The 20,838-nt window shown below is 39.9% G+C and overlaps 1 protein-coding gene across 2 annotated transcripts in view; it reads left to right on the forward strand.

Moving 5' to 3' along the window:
- GRIP1 (glutamate receptor interacting protein 1) overlaps nt 1–20,838 on the forward strand; it is a 757,962-nt gene that overhangs the window by 633,396 nt on the left and 103,728 nt on the right. For both annotated transcript variants that reach the window (XM_033221362.1, XM_033221361.1), the window contains exons 8-11: nt 6,453–6,600; nt 8,793–8,962; nt 15,503–15,658; nt 16,269–16,424. In XM_033221362.1, coding sequence (XP_033077253.1) covers nt 6,453–6,600; nt 8,793–8,962; nt 15,503–15,658; nt 16,269–16,424 — 630 coding nt within the window. The remainder of the gene's footprint in view (nt 1–6,452; nt 6,601–8,792; nt 8,963–15,502; nt 15,659–16,268; nt 16,425–20,838) is intronic.

Raw genomic sequence — 20,838 nt, forward strand, 5'->3', positions numbered from 1 at the left:
TTCAGTGGCACTTAGTACATTTACAGAGTTGTGCAAATATCCCCTCTGTCTAACTCCAGCACATTTTTATAATCCCGAAAGGAAACCTTATATCCATTAAGCCGTCATTTTTCCCTCCCCAGCAACCCTGGCAACTACTAATTGTACTTCTACTTTCTGTACCTATGGATTTACTTATAGTTCAGTGTCATGCTTGCAGTGCAGTCAAACTCTATTAACCCTTGTGGTATGGCATTTGTAGACTCTTTCTTCCTGGTTGTTTCCTTATATTACTTATTTTGTTTCAAGCAAACAGCCTCAAGATTTTTGTGTAAAGATGAGCAGAGATATACACAAATAAGAATATCCTCCTTTTTACCTCCAGAGCCACTTGCCACCCTTCTTGCTGCTCTGCCATGACCTATGTGGTCTACACTATGGGCTCTCAAGCCCTCTGGCTTCCAGTTGAGTTTGGCTAATAGGGAATGATGGCAGTCGATCAGGGGAAGGGAGGACAATGATGAAAAGTATCACTCTCCCGACTTCTTCCTTGTGGGTTCACTGAAATTGGTCCCTTGACTGAAGGTCCCAGCTCATGTCAAGGAGCCCTCATCACTTAGGTCTTTCCAAATCCTGGTTCTACTAGCAATTCTATTTTTTGCCTTTTCAGGCTTAGTAGGGTATGAAATAATAGGTCCCTATTATTTCTGGCCCCAGAGTACTGTATCATACCTTTTAGTTTCCCTATAAGCTTCTCATACCTTTCTAAGTTGTTCCTTTATTAAACTCTTCTCAAGTTATCCTAATTTGAATGTATCATGTGTTTCTTGCTGGGACCTGACTTAAACAGCATACTCTACCCCATGGTTCTGTTCAGCTGTCAGTCAACATAATTTGCTCAGAGTCCTCTGCAGATGAGCAGGTCTGGTAGATTCTCTTAGAGCCAAACAATGTCCTTTTCCTCGTGTCCACTGCATTCACATAGGGTTCTATTAAGGTGTATAACAGGCAGGTTGACATTGTTTGCAGGTCAGGGCCATAATCCCTGAGGATGTGACATTTGAGCAGAGCAGTTGTTTAAAAGAAAAAAAAAAAGGAGGTGAAGGAAGGGACAGGAAGAGGTGGGGCATTCTGGGTAGAGAGAACAACATAAATGAAGGCACTGTAGCAGGGATTGACAGCATTTTGAATAACTAAAATAGGAGTTCAGAACTAGAACAGAGAGACGCAGGACAGAATGGTGGAAGATAAAACTGGTGAAGGAAGCAGAAGCCAGATCATGCAGGTCCTTGTAGACCATGTTAAGAACCTGTACTCTGGGCCGGGCGCGGTGGCTCAAGCCTGTAATCCCAGCACTTTGGGAGGCCGAGACGGGTGGATCACGAGGTCAGGAGATCGAGACCATCCTGGCTAACACGGTGAAACCCCGTCTCTACTAAAAAAAAAAATACAAAAAACTAGCCGGGCGAGGTGGCGGGCGCCTGTAGTCCCAGCTACTCGGGAGGCTGAGGCAGGAGAATGGCGTGAACCCGGGAGGCGGAGCTTGCAGTGAGCTGAGATCCGGCCACTGCACTCCAGCCTGGGCGACAGAGCGAGACTCCGTCTCAAAAAAAAAAAAAGAACCTGTACTCTGTTACCAGAACAGCTGTTTTAAGGTTTTAAGCTTGGGATTAACGTGATCAGATATTCAATTTAAAGGATCACTCTGGATTGGGGAAGGTGAAGGGCATGAGAGGATGTGGGGAAATCAGATGATGGTAACTTGGGCTAAAATGGTGATCATGGAGATGGAAAGAAAGGATGAAATTGAGAGCTATTTAGGGGGTCAAATCAAGAGAAATTTATAGGATCTGGGAGAAGATGGGAGCAGGGATGGCTCCTGGGTTTCTGGTTTGTGTGATGGAGTGCAGCATGAACCCACCACTGGAGAAGGAAACATGCAGAAGCAGTGGAGTAGGATGGTCTCACTCTTCAGTTTGGGACATGTGTCGATGTTCCTAGGAGACGGCCAAAAATTGTTCTAAGTGACATATATGAGCTCGGGGGAATGATGTGTGCTGGATTTAAGAGTGACTGAGGTAAGTGAAACTGTGGGCTACTGAAGTGAGAGAATACAAGACTGAGCTTCTGTTAACTGTTATCAATAAGCCCTGATTGTCTTTCATGAGATAAGCACCCTTTTTTCTTCATCATTTTTTTCTGGTTAATTAGATTAGGACCTTACTATGATAGAATCTTGCTAGAAAGTTGTAGTTGTGCCCTGGAAACTTCTTAATGTGGAAGCTTCATATTATGTAATGTCTCCTTGAAGGTGGAAGACATCCCTCCAAACTCAGTCTTTAAAGGATGTTATTATTGTCATCCAAATATTTAAAGATCTGAGAATTTTCATTCCACCTTTACAATCATCAGTTATCAAGAATCACTTTTCTATCTAGCAGCTCATCTCTTCTATTGATTTGTAGGATACTGCGATTTAAATTCTAGCTACTGTATATTTTCATAAATTTGGTTAACCTGCCTTAACTTTCTCTGGTGAGCTACTTAAATGGCATCGTTATTTCTCTGTAGATTCACAGATTGTCATGACTAGGGAAGTTTTATTCAAATCTCTTCATTTTACAAGTGAAGAAAATGATGTAAGGGAGATGATGGCTCGGGCCACATGCTGAGTTAATGATATAGCAGGAACCACCCTGTAGCTGGTCCTCAGCTCCAGCCTTGAGTCCCATATAACACCACACTGCCTCTTCCCTTAACCATGACTTTGAATTAATCTTATCTCAGAACTGTAATGCTTTCTACTTTAAGTTTTAAAGGAGATTCATTAATTGCATATTTGCATCTCCCAAATGGAAATATTGCACTTGTTGTTTTTTCAAGCCTTAATGGGGCAAGTTGTACTTGAAGAGAGACTTATTCTAGTTTCCAATCACAGAAGCTGCTGTAGAAGCTGTGGATGCTCTCTCTCTCTCACCCTCTAATTTAATGATGGCAGAGGATCTGGCATCCTTTGCCTAAGCTTCTTAATACTCCTACTCCTATCATTTCTTTCTACCAGAACAATTTCATGTTAATTCTTCATGATCATTGGAACATTAAAACCACAGAAAAATATAAGTTTTAATACTTTGACAAATATACAGGCCAGCAGAAAAAAAAAAAAAACTAAACTGAAGGGTTTATATTTAAACACCTTTTGAATATCCTGATGACCTCTTTAAAAACTCTCATGTTTAACATGATTTAGTACTTTTTAGAAAAGTGAATACTTTATGTAAGTATTGAGTAATGGCTGGTTGTAGTTTTATAAAATTTACATCTGCAAATACCTACTTTAAATATCCACTTCTTATAATAACAGTCCAAGACAGATACATTGGTGCAGTCCTCTCAAATGAAAAGGCCTATTGGAATACCAATTCAGTCATTGTATCAAAGACCCAAACTCACAATGCTCACATAAGATGATAGAAGTTTCTTTCTCAATCTCTTGAGAAATCTGAAGATTTTGGGAACCTAGGCTTCATCTATCTCATGGCTTGATGCTTTGGTCTGCATGGCTGAAGATGGCTTACCACTTCTGAGCCCACATTTCACCAGCAAGGGGGAAATGAGGGAGAGGGGGGCACAGCCATTCTTTTTAAGAGCACATCCTGAAACATGTCACATCTCACTTCCCATTGGCTGGAACCCGGTCCTATGGCTACACCTTGCTGCAAGGGAGGCTGGGAAATATGGTTCTTAACTGGGCAGCCATTTGCTCAGCTAAAACTTAGAAACCCTATTACTGACAAAAGAAGGGAAGATGAGATATCAGGGAACACCTAGCAGTTTCTGTCATTTCTAAAAGAGATTAAGTAGTAAGTAATCTAGAAACTTTATCATTTTCACCTGTTAAGCAAAATAAATTTATCTTTAGACATGACAAAACCATGAGGAAGAACATAAGTGATTGTCACCCCACAAACACACCTATTAAAATCCAAAAAGACCTTGGAGAGTGGGTTTGAGAAATCAAAATTAGTCATTCTAAAATTCTAGAAAGGTAATGTGAGAAAAGGCCCTGGTAGGCCAGAGCCTCATGTGGGGTTTGGCTGAGCAGAAAAAGGTTGCCTTGCAGCGTGCTTAAGGAACAGAAGGAGGAAGGCCAACTGCTGGGCGTGGAGCCAGAGGCATCACATTGTGTGCACTGAGCTCAGCCACAGATATTTTTTAAAATTGAGAGGTGGGCAAATTAACCACCTTAGTGACAGAAGGACAACTAAAACAGAGACTGCAGGGACTGACAAGGATTCTTTACTAGGGTCTCCTGACTGAGACACATGAGGTACAAACTACCATTGCACGTAGGCACGGGGCCCACTCACTGAAAACTCCAAGGTGAGAGTAACGCAGGACACACAATGACCAGGTGAGACTCTGGAGAGAAACAAAGCAGCAAATGAGGGAGAAGGAGAGAGAGAAGCCAGGACATTGTCATTGGTCCTAGTCTGATGTCAGGAGATCAGAGAAATTAATACAGCAAGGTGAGTAAGAGCAGAGAGTAGCATCCACCATAGTTAGGTTCATGGGCAAATCAACCGTAAGATCTGGGGTAGTTGTAATACCCCAGAGCCAAAAACTCTTAGTAGATTAAGACCTTTGGCTTCTTGCAGATATTATTAATGAAACTCTGCTTGCTCTGGAATTGACAGGAAGAGGTATAGGCCCTAATGATCTCTTAACCTTTTTAAGGACTAACATTTCAATCTTACCAGTCAGTTAGGAAACATGATGTTAACACATGCAAGAATCCTTAGCACTGGATATGCATGTTGTTGACCTGGATATTGTCATCTTTACTTTAAGAAATAATTTATCTCAAACTGAAGATGGCTGTCTCCCATGGACCTTTCAGCCTCATGACTCAATGCATATTACCTGAGCTTCAGCAATCAGAATACAGATTTCCTATTTCACTATATCTGAGTGGGCCTTGATGATAAAGATGTTCTTGCAGAAAGGCAAAATTGTATTAATGGAGTGTCAAACATCAGAACAGTCAAAAATTAGGAAAAGATTACAGACCCAGTATGCAGTCTTGAAAAATGAGATGACTCAAAGGCTTGAGGTCATAATAAAGCGATAATGAAAATATCCTATATGTGTAACAACGTGCTTTGTTCATTGGTTTGGTTTTAATAAACATTGTGGAAAAGATATCATTTTATAGGTAAGCAAGCAGGCTTAGAAAGTTTTACTATTGTTAATTGTCAATTTTGTCAAAATACAAAAAAAGACAGTTTTAGTAACTGGTCTTGTCTTAGATACCATGACACAAATATTGTGAAAATGGGAATTGAATCCAAATGTTTTAATTCCATGTCCCAGACTCTTTCCCTTGTGTCGTGTGGCTCTTCTGAGCTTTAAGCAACATCATGAGCTTTCTCATTTGTTCATGCATTCATTCTACAACTATTGGTGTCATACCTCCGATGTGCTAATCATTATACTAGGCACTGAGAATGCTGTGATTGATAAGACATAGTATCTGCCTTCAAGCATGCTTACAATCTGGCAAGGAACACAGGCACATCATCCATACTGGCCACTGTGAACCAGTGAAATGTATGCTACAGCAGCAGGAATAGAGCAGACTGTAGAAGCACATGTGAAAGGCATCTTACCAAATTACGACTTAGGCTTCCCGGAATTGATGTTGGCATTGAGTCCACAAATGTTAGAAGGAGTTGAAGGAACAAAGAGTGTTCCAAGCCAAAAATAAAGCATATATGAAGTTATGCTTGAGAGGGAGGTGATCCTAAGTGAGTTCCAGAGGAGGGAAAGACCCAAAAGCTTTACAAATTCAACTTAGTGGACCATTTCTACTACTTGGCTAGAGACATCATCCATCCATCCTTTCTTCCAATCATCTATCTACCCATCCATTCATCCTTCTATCCATCTTGTCATTCTTTTATTTATCCATCCACTCATCCTTCTTTCCTTTCTCCCTCCTTTCCTCCCTCCATTTCTTTCTTCTTTCCTTCCTTTCTCTTTTATATCCATCCTTTCATCCATTCATTCATCCATCCATCTATTTATTCCGGTAGGTGCTAAGATATTGATTGAATTAAGTAATTAATTTAAAAAACCTTTACTGAAAGACCTAGTATATGCTAGGCATTGTGCCAAGCACTGTAGAGGGGATAAAGATACAAGAGATATTATCCCAAGTGACATGAAGCTTAAAATCTCATTGAAGAGATGAACATTACACATACATTAATACAATACAAGCTGAATGGAACAGGTGTGTTAAGAGGTGCCCTATGAATTTCTCATTGGCTGTGGGGATATTATATGGAGAGAAATCTAAGTATCAGTGATAAAATTAACAGGCTAACATCAAACTGAATATTCTTCATCTTTTTCTTTTGTGTCTTTGCTTATTTGTTTTGTTTTGTTTTCTGAAATTTGTTCTTTGACAGATTCTGTGGCAACAGCATCCGGGCCACTACTAGTCGAAGTTGCCAAAACTCCTGGTGCCAGCCTTGGGGTTGCCCTAACTACCTCAATGTGCTGTAACAAACAAGTCATTGTCATAGACAAAATCAAATCTGCAAGTATTGCAGACAGGTAAGTATTGTAGAAAGTGCCTACGTTTCCGCCAGGCCTGGTGGCTCACACCTGTAATCCCAACACTTTGGGAGGCTGAGGCGGGCAGATCACCTGAGGTCAGGAGTTCAAGACCAGCTTGGCCAACATGGTGAAACCCCATCTACTAAAAATACAAGAAATTAGTCAGTCGTGGTGGCAGACATCTGTAATCCCAGCTGCTCAGGAGGCTGAGGCACGAGAATCACTTAAACTCATGAGGCAGAGGTTGCAGTGAGCCGAACCATTGCACTCCAGCCTGGGCAACAAGAGTGAAACTCTGTCTCAAAAACAAACAAACAAAAAAAAAGTGCCTCCTTTTCAAAAGTGCATGTGTGCAATTTTAAGTATATATAAACACATATGTACACACACTTGTGATACACATATACACATGCATAGACACATACACGTACACAAACACACACAATTCTCTTGCCAGTTTATACAGGTTTCACACAGAGGAGCAAGTTACTGTTGTAGGGCTTAAAAATTCACCTATGTGTCAGCCACCCCATAATGTCACTTCGCCTCATCCAGATGTTTGGTGGCTTGGTGTGGCCTTTAGCCACCAAAAAAAAAAAAAAACCAAGCAACTAAGCAAGTTTTCTTGCTGTGTCCTAGGGCACTAGCCTGTTCTTAATGTAGGGTAACTGAGTAGATCTTTATTAAACCCCGTGCAGAGCAGTGATGGGTTTTCCTTAATTGGTGACAATTAAATCCTGCTACCATAGAATCTGATTTCTTTGTTTCTTAAATAAATAAAACAATACTTTTTAAAATATTTTTTACAATACTTGAAAAAAGTCCTATACTCTCATAGCATGTAAATCTTAGGATTTTACAACCTTCGAGGGTCTCTTAAAATATTCGCTTCAATGCCACAATAAAAATGAAACTTCATGTTTCTAATTAATGTTTTATACTCGCACCGTAAAAGGGGAAGGAAAAAAAGACTACCTTTCCATTTAATAAATTATTTTACAGCTCCGGGTAAGAAAAACCTCATCTTCCATAGCTAAAGCACTCCAAGTGCAAAAAATGTGGAATTACGTTTTTAGTTGGAAGAGATGACTTGAAATGCTTTTGTCTTGAGAAATAGACTATTCACACTGGGAATTTATAGATATACTGCACCTGAATGACCAGTCTCCCCTGTATGTTTCCAGCCCTCTTCTCCATGTGCCCCTCAACCTGCCTGGAAAATCTCCAGCCATGGTGCAGTGAACTGCAGCAACCCCCAGTGGTGTGGTCAGTCTATAGCTCCACTGTGGTCTTACCTGACATTCAGTCCTTATCAGTGACAGCCATTGATCCAGGGGTGTTCTCCAGTTCAGTGGCTCAGGGTGCTTTAATTTTCTCCCTCTGTTTTTTCGCATTCTGCAGGGGGTAACCAGTTTACGGAGCTGTTCACTTGACTAGTATGTGGAGATGCTGATGGCTGTGCCAACTTTTCTCAACTCATCCAGCAGCCAGTTCTTGAGCTCAGCAAGATGTAGCAGCCAGCCCCTTCCCTGCCCCCATCTTTCCCCTTGACTCACCATGCAGGCCTGGTTTTATTACTCACTTGACTCCTGCATAATTTCTACCATTATCAAGAACTTTTACACTAATACATGTTCAACTCCAGAATAACATAATAATAAAGAACTAGTGATCTTGGAGCTTGTGTGAAGATTCCAAGGAACTATTACTGAAATCTCCCCAAGTTATTCTTCTTCACACATAAAATAGACCCTATTCCAATTCTGAGAGTCATGTTTGAGATTCCGAAGATTTACCAATTCATGTTTACAGATAGAAAAGCCTAGAACAAACAAACACAGACAAAAGTCCAGGAGAAACATTTTCCTGTTTTTCCCTTTCCTCTTGCTCACTTTCCCTCAACTTTCCACATGAGCACTCGAAAATAAGATTTTTTTTTTTTTTGGAGAAGGACAAGAGAAAACATTTCCTTGAATTTTTCTGTATTTTCCACAAGGTTTTACTTCCTTATTCATATTCAAGGTACTTAAAATTTGACAGATGGTGTTTCCTATAACACTCAAACTTTTCTTTCTTTTTTTTTTTTTAAGTAAATGAAAACTGTGTGAAATTTTAACTATGAGGTACATGAAAGTCAGATTCCAAAGAGGAAGGCACCACATCTTACCGGGTATTTCTCCTTTCCATAGATGTGGCGCATTGCACGTGGGAGATCACATCCTCTCCATCGACGGAACCAGCATGGAGTACTGTACACTTGCAGAAGCAACCCAGTTCCTGGCCAACACCACTGACCAGGTCAAGCTTGAGATCCTTCCCCATCATCAGACACGGCTGGCCCTAAAGGGGCCCGACCATGGTGAGATGATCTACCTGGATCAAGCTCTTTCTCTGGCCCTTACAGCGTTGCTCCCTCTAGCAGAGTTAGACTGGGTCTCATTCTGCCTTTTATTTGAGACGGAGTCTCACTCTGTCTCCCAGGCTGGAGTGCAGTAGCATGAGCTCAGCTCACTCCAACCTCCGCCTCCTGAGTTCAAGCCATTCTCCTACCTCAGCCTTCTAAGTAGCTGGGATTACAGGCACCCACCACCATGCCCAGCTAATTTTTGTATTTTTAGTAGAGACAGAGTTTCACTATGTTGGTCAGACTCATCATTTCTTTACAAAACAAGGTTGTGTTTGTTTACTCATATTCATCTTCCAAAGTCTTTTTTCCAAGCCACACATAATTTACTTGAAACCATAACATCAAGGAAAAAATTTTCAGGCTAGTGCTATTTAATATTTTTTTCTTCACAGTCTTTGGTGAAAATTGAATGTACAGAGAAGGCAAATAATTTGACTTCTTGGTATTCATTTTGAATTTCCAGTCTAGATGAAGGCCAATGAAGGCAAATAGTAAAACTCTCACTTAAAAATAAATAAGCAAAGTGGATTTTGATGGCAGAACCTTCAAATATTTGGCAGGAATCAGAGGGAACCAGTTATGTGAAGCATTGGTTTTCAATATATTTTGTCTTTTGCCTGTGTAGTTTTTTTTCTTAGGATAGAGAACAACCTGCGTGACCAAAAGTCTTGTCTGGGAGAATCAGAATATTTGACTCCATTTATTCAATAAAAAGTGTCAGCTGAAGGTATCTGCATTTTCACTCCCTTGAAATTCACAGATACATTTGCTGGGTGTTTACACCATCTACCTAGGCACCTTTAGGCAAAACCTGGTACGAGAAAGGGGTCTTTGAGCCCCAAATCAAATGAAGTCAGGTTCTCCAGTAGGATCTTTGTTCCTACTCCTTCTCCTGCCCTATTCCTTAAACCGAGCAGCATTCCTTTGTACTCCTTGAAATTAGAGGCCTCCCTAGTATTGTCAGGGTGGCCTGAAGGAGGATAATGCATTTCTGTATATTTAGACACAGTGCAGTTTTCTCTGAAATTGAAATTTTGCTTATGAGGGGGTCATTTGTATTGTGTCTCTCACCTTCTAAAACGCACTGTACTTCTCCACAGTCTGGGGCAGGGGGAAAGAGGGACCAGATAATTTTCATACTGAATCAGTCAGCTGGATGCAACCTTTTTAATTAAATGGAGCTTAGACAGCCCTGAAGCTAATGAAAATCTCTAGTACAACATTACCCTTATCAGATTTTAATTTTACACATTGGAGTAGAGAAATGATGCAGCATAGGCAGGTTATGAGAAGAAAATCAGCATCACAGTATTGGAATAGAGATGCAAACAACTGTAGGAAGGTATCGTTCACAAGGATGCACACCATCCCTATCAGGAGGCTCTGTGGGCCCTTCCTGCACTCTGGCAGAGAGGAGAGATTTCTGAAGCTGTTTAAGTTTCTTTAAATTAACTGGCAGTCGTCATTGGATTTGGAGCACAGTAGCCATAAGAATGCACACTGTAGTGCTCTCTCATCATGGGGTTTTGCTTGCTAAATTCTGGTATCAGCGAATCGGAAATGCATACCAGACCCTTTTAAAACGTTAGCGTCTTTAGCAACCTCTTTTATTTTTCTTTAGTTGGCCCTATATACAATTCATAAATAATTCAAATGTTTTCAACTCATGGAATATTAAACTTTTTAACCTGCCAAGGCAACTTAAGATTAATTTATGTACTAAAATATATGGACTAAGAATGAATGTTTTGCCTTTATTGTGGAAAACCTGATGTTTGTGTTGCAGGGACAGAAAGCTGATAGGAAGTTTAGGTAATTCCAGCTTCCACTTCTGACTCCATCATCTACATTTACTGAAAGTTGTTCACTGTCTTTCTTATCAAGCAGGCATTTCCTCTGTATTGCACATTAAAATCAGACTTGCATTTCCAAGAGGAAATACATTTTGGCTCCTAAACATAATTAAATCATAGTAAAGAAGAAAAACAAACACAAAATTATTATTATGTTTACAATTCTCAAACTTACATTTTTGACTAATGGAGTTTTACATAGTTTTACCCTTTCTCCACAAGAAAGTTCTGATTGCTTTTTTAAGATCTCTGATGCCTGAACAGTGTGTCTCTCAACACACTTCCCAAATTTTCAGATTTTGTTAGCAGCAAAGCATACACCAAAGAGTTTTCAGGGCAATGTAGAAATGAATATCTCAACTTGGAATAAGAGATTAGCTATGCCTTTCACTGATAAATAGCAGCATTAAAGAAGCTGACAAAAATGAGTTTTCAGTGACATTAGAAATTGTTCCCACTGAGGGTTTTCAGAGACATAATTGGATTGAAGGAAACTGACATTTTAGAAAGGAAAATGTGACCAGAGTCACTAGACTCAACACATTCAGTACCAAGAGGACCTTCCATTTGAGAGCTCTATGGCTACCACTGGAACCGCTGTGGTCTGCTCTCTTGAACATCCTGAACAGAGCAAGAGGCTGCAATTAGAGAAGAAAGAAAAGTAACTTCTGTGGTCATATATCTCTTGAGACTACAGTAGTGATGTCACCATGAAATGATACAAAAAGCATAATATTTTAAATGTGTTGTTTTCTTATCCATAACAAGGGACTTAGACATATCCATAGGAAGAGGTGGTATGTCTGGTGGCTGAAGTGGGGACTTTAGGATCACATATCCAGAGCTTCACCTCTGACTCCACCACGTGGGGCCTTAAGCAAGTTACCCAACTTTTCTATACCTCAGTTGCTTCATCTGTAAAAGGGGGGTCATAATAATACCTGCCTCAAAGGAATATTCTGAACATTATCTGAGCTAATCGATCAAAAAGCACCTAGCACAGTGCCTAGTATATAATAAGTACTCAGTGAAAGTAGGCTATGATTATCAGCAGTATTAAATGAGAGAATGTCTATAAGTGCTTTTTGCAAGATGATAGGACATGCCAAAAATGTAACATCTTATTATTAAACTCTGGAAATACCTGCCTATCAAGTATACCACTGTAAAACAGAAAACATTTGGAGTGTACATTCAAAATAGGCAGCAGCTGTCTTCTCTGGCCTACATTATTTGTTCAACACCTTTTGCATTCATCATCCATAGCGTATAGTTGTGTGCACTACCTTATTTTTGTCTCTTAATTATTTTATATGTGTGAAGATTTAATCCCCAGTAATAATTCAAGATCAAGGTAAAGGGTATGACCTTTAACCTGCTGCAGCAATTGGCACAGTCTGGGAAAGCAATAGGTGGTAAATAATATCTTCCTTATTGACTTATTAATTGTGCTTGACAGTCCTAACAAATGCCCAGTAATTTTCAAAACTGTCAGTGAAGAAGTGGGTCAAAAGGTGGGTGTAGAAACCCAAAGTGCATTCACCGTACCCTGTTGAAACAGATGGTACTTTGTGAAAAGTACGCTAAAGTGTCTGTGGTTGTAAATTGGCCAGACCCAGTAATAACTGCTCTTGCTAAAATGTCTTCCTGTATACCCAAAGTAGAATGAGGATGGTGAGAGAGAATCCGTTAGGGACATCCTCTGCTATTGCAGTATTTATTAATACTCTTTTATCTCAAGGAAAATGCTGCTACAGTGTTCACATGGACACTCTGGCTGATATTCCTGTTCATTTATGCATTTGTTCATTCATTCATGTATTAATCATTATATACTAGGCACTGTTTTAGTTGCTAGAATATATTTAGTGAGCAAGACAGGCAAAGTATATCCCTACTCTTATAGAATTCACATTCTAGTATAGACAGACAAACATTAAAAATATATTAAATAAATAAAGCTGTTTGAGACAGCAATAAGTGCCATGAAGAATGTAAAACAATAATGAGGTAGCACGGGGAGGGCAGCTCCTTTAGCCAGGGAGATCAGCAACAACTTCTCTGAGGAGGTGGCACCTCGGGTGAGACCTGAGTAATGAGAAGGAGGCGGTCATACCGACAACTGGGGAAAGAACAGCAAGTGCGAAGGCCTTGAGGCAGGAAGGAACCTGACTTGTTCTAAGAGTAGATATAAGATCAGTATGGCTAAAATATACAAATGTTGGAGAGAGTGATATGGATGAAACTAGCGAGATAGGCAGGGGCTGCATTTGATTCTCTTTGTAATAGTTAGCTATTCAGGCTGGGCACAGTGGCTCACGCCTGTAATCCCAGCACTTTGGGAGGCCAAGGCGGGCAGATCACAGGAGGTCAGGAGTTCGAGACCAACCTGGTTAACATGGCAAAACCCCATCTCTACTAAAAATACAAAAATTAGCTGGGCGTGGTGGTGGGTACCTATAATCCCAGCTACTGGGGAGGGTAAGATGGGAGAATCGCTTGAATCCAAGAGGCAGAGTTTGCAGTGAGCTGAGATTGCACCATTGCATTCCAGCCTGGGCGTCAAGAGTGAAATTCTGTCTCAAAGAAAAAAAAAAAAAAGCTATTCAAATAGGAGTAGCATGATCTAACTTACGTATTTAGAAGGCCACCCTAGCTGTGTTGTGGAAGCTGGGTATGCAGGAGATGAGTTAGGGAGCCACGTCTGAAGATGTTACAGTGGTCTAGATGAAGGAGGTGGCAGTTTGAATTAGGAAAGTGGAGAGACGGGGGAATCCAAACCACAAACAAAGCAGTTAAGTAGAAGGAGCAGGCCAGATAGTTTAGGGCAACAAAATTATAGTGGCTATGAAAGTTTCTGCTGCAGATTTCTGAGAAATTCTCTGAACTTAAGTGTCCAGTGAGTGAAATTTGTTGAGTAAAAGATAAATTTATTTCCTTTAAAAGATACTTTATTGTTAGCATGTAGATAGAAAAGTAGACAAATCAATATACTCTGAATTCATTTGTTTTTCTTCTGTGTACCAGCACCATGCTAAGCGCCGTATTTGCCTAATTCTCAGTATCCCTGTGAGGTAGATGATTTCATGATCTCCATTTGACGTTTGAGGAGATCCAGATTTAGAGTGGCTGAGTAGCTGGCCAAGGTCATACAGAGAGGAAGAGTTGGAGGCAGAGCTGAAACCCAGGTCTGCTTCACCCCACAGTGATCTGTCCATGCTAGTGCTTTTTTTTCATGTACTGTTTCATTCTAGAAAGGATGCGAATTGACCAATTCAGCTGGCATCACAGTTGATGTAACTTAAGTTCTTTTCTAAATGACCCTCTTTTCAATGCATAGAGTATTTCACCTCTCTACATATTCACATGTAAGACACCTAACACCAGAATCTCAAAGTAGGAGATATAAATTCATATGTTAAGCCAGGCCTGGTGGCTCGTGCCTATAATCCCAACAACTCAGGCCTGAGGTGGGAGGATCACTTGAGACCAGCTTGGGCAACATAGGCAGACCCCCATTTCTACACAAATAAAATAATAATAAATTAGCTTGGCATGGTGGCATGGGCCTGTAGTGCCAGCTACTCAGGAGGCTGAGGCAGGAGGATTGCCTGAACCCAGGAGTTCAAGATTATAGTGGGCTATGATCACACCACTGCACTCCAGCCTGGGTGACACAGGAAGACCCCATCTCTAGAAAAATAAAATAAGTTCATATGTTATTTTGAGTTCTTTAAGATTATTAAATGGAAAACTTCATATCAGACATAAAAACAAACATTATATTGCTCATATTTCAGAACACTGGGTGGAATATCAAATCTTAACATTGAAACTGGAATGGAAACATGATAAAGATTTTCTAAAACATAAAAGGGATGCCAATTTGAAATTTTAATAAAGTTTGAAATAAACTTTATTAAAATTTTATGGCATCAAGGAAATATAAAAACGTGAAATATTTTAATAATTATTTCTAATATAAATACACTTTTTCAAAAAATCATAAAATATAGAGACTTTCATCTTCTCCTTATTAGATGGGATGCAGATAAGATTCTGATACTGATAGATGATTAGAGTGATTTATTGTTGAGGAAAATCAAGTCAAAGTGATGGATTGTAGTGCGATTAAAATGTCAGAGCAGTAAATTCTGACGTGTGACTAGTAAACCACTTGAATCATGCACCGATGTGATTTATTGCTGCTTCTTTTCTTTTTCTCAAAACAAGTGCTACTAACTGACCAAGATTTGCAAATCTTTAATTACTAATTGTGTGCCATAGATCTTTGAGGGGCTGACTTTTAAGTTAAAAAAAAAAAAGTTTTTAATCTCTGCTGCAAAGCAGTGGGGGAGATTAGAAATTGATTCAGTAGTCATCTTAAAAGAAGAAAAAACGAACTGAGGAAAGATATGCATTATTCTTGGGAAGATGAAAAGTTTACATCCTTTATGTTAATCATCTGTTTTGCTGACCACTGAGAAAAGGGCAAAGCCAAATAGATTTGTTTTTATTTGCAAGCAGCTTTGTTTTTTGTTGTACTTTTAATTTGGGCAATTCAGTTATTTTTCCTCTTTTTTGGTTCTTTGTTTTTGTTTGTTTGTTTTTATTTCTCATCATCACTTCATATGGGCAGTGAAAATTCAGAGGAGCGACAGGCAACTTACCTGGGATTCCTGGGCCAGCAACCACAGCAGCCTTCACACCAACCATCACTATAACACGTACCACCCTGACCATTGCAGAGTACCAGCCCTGACATTCCCGAAAGCACCTCCTCCAAACAGCCCTCGTAATGTTCCCTGCTTTCTCCTCCTGGTCTTTTATTTCAATTATATTTTTCTCACTCTTTCCTTTTGGCTTCATGGGTGTTGTTTTTTTCTGTTTCTTATAGCAGCAATGTATCATTTCTGACATCTCCTAGGATTTTTTCTTTTCCATCAGAAAGCATTTGTTGTTAGGAAAGGATGTAAATGTTCAGAATGCTTTATATGTGGCTGAGGAAGTAACAATTCAGAATATTATACAGAGACAGTGTTCTCAGGTCTTCTTTGTGTATGTGGAATCACTTATGAAATTCATGTCAGAAAATATCCATGAAAATGAGATTATGTATTTGATGCATTGAGTTGTTCACAAAGTTGTTCTTTTGTTTAACGCAATTCTCATAGAGTCTCTTCGTATTCCTATGAGCTTATAAAGATCCTGCTGCCCCTTAGCATTTGTAGGCTCTTGTAAAGCATTGTCTCATGCTCCTGAAGGCTGTCCTCCGTCTGGCTAGAGTCCTTTCCAGCCATTGCTATGCCTCATATGTGTCTTTCTGGATTGTTACTGATTGGCAAGTGTGGCGGGCTCACACTCCACCTGAGAGTGCTCTGTGCAACATCTTCACTCTCTTGCAGCAGCTTTGGTGTCTTCATCCTTCTCTCCTACCTCCATGAGTGCATACAGCCTGAGTTCCCTGAATATGGGGACTCTACCTCGAAGCCTCTACTCCACCAGCCCACGTGGAACCATGATGAGGAGGAGACTGAAAAAGAAAGACTTCAAAAGCTCATGTAAGTGAAATAACAGCCAATGGCATTTGGCCTGGAAAAAAAACCTGTGGGCATTGGAACCTTGGAAATACTGAAATTGTGGGAAGAGTGTTTCACAGTTGCCTAAGTGATCAGGTAGATGCTGAGCAGCTAACAGCTCTGTGCCAAAGACCATTGGCATGATACCCAGTATCTGTTTGGCAATGACTGCACCCCAATATAACTTCAGACTGGATTCATTCATACTACCTTTGCCTACAACTTTTTATCTGAGATTTGAGATTTTTCTTGCTCTTTTGATGTCATAACATACCCAAAGGTATGATTTTTCCTTTAAGACTCCTCGTATTATATTCTGGGTAACTTTGGACATGAAACCTTTGTTCTTAGTTTCTTACTCACTCTAAAGAAATTTTGTGAAAATGATGCTCCCCTTTTGCTAAATATAAGATTCTCATGCATTCATTTAATGTTATCATAAATTTCATACTAAATTATATTTTGTTACCCTCCTCCCCAAAACAATGATAAATACAAACATCCCTTTTTAAACAGTATCTCATTCCCCAAGACTCCGATACTTTTTCCAGAAACCTACCCCACTGGTAGTCAGTGATCTAACATATATTTCTTTTTTTTTTTTTTTTTTTTTTTTGAGACAGAGTCTCGCTATGTCTCCCAGACTGGAGTGCAGTGGCGCGATCTCGGCTCACTGCAAGATCCACCTCCCGGGTTCACGCCATTCTCCTGCCTCAGCCTCCCGAGTAGCTGGGACTACAGGCGCCTGCCACCATGCCCAGCTAATTTGTTGTATTTTTAGTAGAGACGGGGTTTCACTGTGTTAGCCAGGATGGTCTTGATCTCCTGACCTCGTAATCCACCCGCCTTGGCCTCCCAAAGTGCTGGGATTACAGGCGTGAGCCACCATGCCTGGCCTAACATATGTTTCCTATTGCCCACTCCAGTCTGAGGAAGATTGGAAGGATGCTCAGTTTTACAATAAGCATCCTAAAGTCATGGAATTTCAACCATGAGTCTTGTAAAAATGATCTGGACAGCCAAACACGATATACACTAAGCAAGACTAGGAAGATGTGGTTGGCTACTTGCTTTGGATAGTGGTTGTCTGAACAGAGGGGAGAAAAGCTGATTGAATGCCTTAAAAAGAAAGAAATACAAATCACTCATACATTTATCATTTCTGTTAGAGAAGATCATTCTCTCTCATCATGATCACATAACTTGCGGAAGAAAGGAACACTAGCCTTTCTAACTAGACCTAACCGTAGTCTAGAGAGTCTGTTTCTTGTCCTGTATCCCTTTTGATGGCCATGATTATGATTCCTACAAAGAAATTTAAAGAAGATGGGATCTCTTCCTGTGCTCACCATGGGAATAAAAATAAGGAATATCCTTAACTTACCTAAATAAAACCAAAGCCAGATACTTCACAGCTGGTATGGACTTACTGGCTTTTCAGCTTGTTTGCAAGAGATTCATCTCCCCAGGAGGATCTCTCTCCAGTCTCACTAGGGCCACCCTGAGTGCCCAAGACCAGCCATCACCCACACTGGGAACTAGTTACTTCATGACACAGGAATCTGAAGGTTTCCCTACAGTGAACTCCACTGCAAAAGACAGGGTCACCACTGTGGTTTGTACATGATTTAGACTTGCATATATACTTTACATATAAGGAGATTTGTCAACTTTGGTATATGAAAATGATAGTAAAATTGAAATGGAAAATGGAAGACTGAATTTAGTCAAAATGAGAATAAAGTGCTCTTAGAGTCCCATATGTTTTTTAGTTGACACTAGAGTAAATTATTTACTCTTGGAAGAAACTAATTGAATGCAATATAGTGAACTGGTTATAAGCCTAGACTCTGGAACCAGGCTACCTGGGTTCCATCCCAGCATCATTACCTTCTAGCTGTAGGACCCTGAGCAAGTTCCATAAACTCTATGCCTCAACTGAAAATAGGGAAAATCACTTCATTGGGTAATTGTGAAGATTGCATGAGGTATGCCTTGACTGAAAATATGAAGAATTACTTCACTGGGCAATTGAGATTACATGAGATTGCATATGTATATGTGTTTTAGAACAACATCTGGTAAATAGTAAGCACAATTTAATTGTTAGCTATTTTGAATAGTTTGTGTTAACTGTCATCTGCCGAAATCTGAATTATCACATGAGAACATCTCTTGATATTGCTCTCAGAGTTTAGTGTTTTTCACGAGGGGTGCATTTTGGCCTAATACATAGGTCTTGAGTCTTCCATATAATGCCTTCAGGGTTCGTGGTGGTTATTTGTATATGAATTTTTTTACAGATAATGGCTTTGTGTGTAGTACTCCTCAGTGACAAAAATAGGCTAACAGCCCTCAGCAGGGAAGAGCAATTAAAATGAATTCATTAGTGTTCCTACTTCTGCTTCAAAGACTAGTATTTGTGTTAGGGAAGACTTGCTATGTTGATTAGGGACATTACTGAATACAAACGAATGATGTTTGGCTATCTTAGGTTGATATTTACATATCTTAAATTTTGTAGTAGGAAACAAAGCTGAGGCAGCGCAGTCACTGATCTGCATAACCAACTCATAAATTCTCACTTGAATCAGGACATTATTCTTTAACATGTTAGAAATATAAACAGAAACCTGTTTCAATACATTTCTGGTTGTTTGTGTTTGCTGTAGACATTAGCCACTAGAGCACCACTCACAATATATATACCAGAATGTTTATAAATGTGTCTCAGGAGATCATACATTTTATATTTTATTCAAACAATAAATTCCAAATGCTATGAACTTTTATTCACACTTCCAGAAGACCTGAAAAAATGATAGCGTTGCAAAGGTTTTTTTTTTGTTTTGTTTTGTTTTGTTTTTTTAAATGAGGATTTTTTTTCTTTTATTGCACAGGTTTGGTATGGTCACATTAGATGTAAAGGTCTTCCCAAATAACTGATAATAAAAGTTTTATTGCCACTCTTACTATACCATAGTTTATTTCCACCACTTTATTTATATCTTTATCCTTTGCCACCATTTGCTGCCCCCTTTGTAATACTTATGTTTCTATAGCAACCAGGCCATTTGTGTAGATGGTGAATCATGGCAAAAGTCACAAATACAGTAAAAAGTCCCTTTGCTGTATTGGTGATGACTTGAGACCAGAGCTTGCAAAACAGAAAATTCTGATATGTGTTTCCAATGCCAAGGAAGGAGATGCCCAGAAAAAGAAATGAAACCTTCTCACATGAAAATTAAAACATTCTATATCACTGATCAAAGAGGAAATACAAGAAGTCTGTATATAGCGATGTGTTATAAGTATTAAAACAGGAAGGTATCATGTTTGTTTCATAGGGAAAATAATGAATACAGCACACATTAGGCTTTGACGAGTGTCACAAAGCCCTGGAGGCATGGCCAAGCCAAGTCATAGAGGGAGCCCTCTCATCTCCTCTGCTGGAATCTTACTGCCCTTTCCCTGGCTGCCTGTGCTGCCTCTTTTTCTGCCAAAGAGGCCAAGTCTCCTTCCAGAACCTCATCATCTCCCTGTAACAACAGCATGGCTGAGCAACAGATCTAGCTAGTTTGCCGTGCTTTCTGTTCCCCGCCACTGTACCCTGGGCCAGTGTAGAGACTGTCTCTTCCCAGTCTGCCTGAATTTCAGCAAAGAGTAGAAGTTAGAACACATTTCCAGAATAGTCTTTGCTGCTTTTGTCATCAGCAGTAACTAGAGAGAGTGCCACTGAAAAGAGCTGAAGGAAAGAAAATGAAAAAACCTAACAACTTTTCTGGTCCCTTCCATCGACCTGGGAACAAAGAATGGAAGATAAAGGCAGCTACTGGTAAGCTTTTATAAGTGACCATTCAGGGAGCCCTGGAAGGGGACACCCCAAGGACTGTCCTTACACCCTCATTTGGGCAAAGGAGCTATTGGCCGCCTCTACTGCGTTCCTGAACTGGATCACATGATGCACGTGTGTTGAGTCTATGGCAGGTTGACTATAGTGTGGAACACTTTAGTGAGATAGAAGTCTTAGATTACAGGATCAATAATAAAAACACATTATTCTTTGGGAGGCTGAGGCAGGTGGATCACTTGAGCCCAGGAGTTTGAGACCAGTCTGGGCAACATGGTGAAACCCTGTCTCTACAGAAAAAGAAAAAAATACAAAAATCAACCAGGTGTGGTGGCACACACCTATAGTCCCAGGTACCTGGGGGGCTGAGGTGGGAGGATTGCTTGAGCCCAGGAGATGGAGGTTGTAGTGAGCCAAGATTCTGCCACTACACTCCAGCCTGGACAACAGAGTGAGAGCCTATCTCAAAAAAAGAAAAAAAGAAAAAAAAAACACAGATTATAGTAATAAATGTTTGAGGTCCTTAGTTCTCTATATTTTTTAAAT

The sequence above is a fragment of the Trachypithecus francoisi genome, unplaced genomic scaffold (assembly GCF_009764315.1).
Source record: "Trachypithecus francoisi isolate TF-2019V2 unplaced genomic scaffold, Tfra_2.0 Lachesis_group11, whole genome shotgun sequence".
Classification (NCBI taxonomy): Eukaryota; Metazoa; Chordata; class Mammalia; order Primates; family Cercopithecidae; genus Trachypithecus; species Trachypithecus francoisi.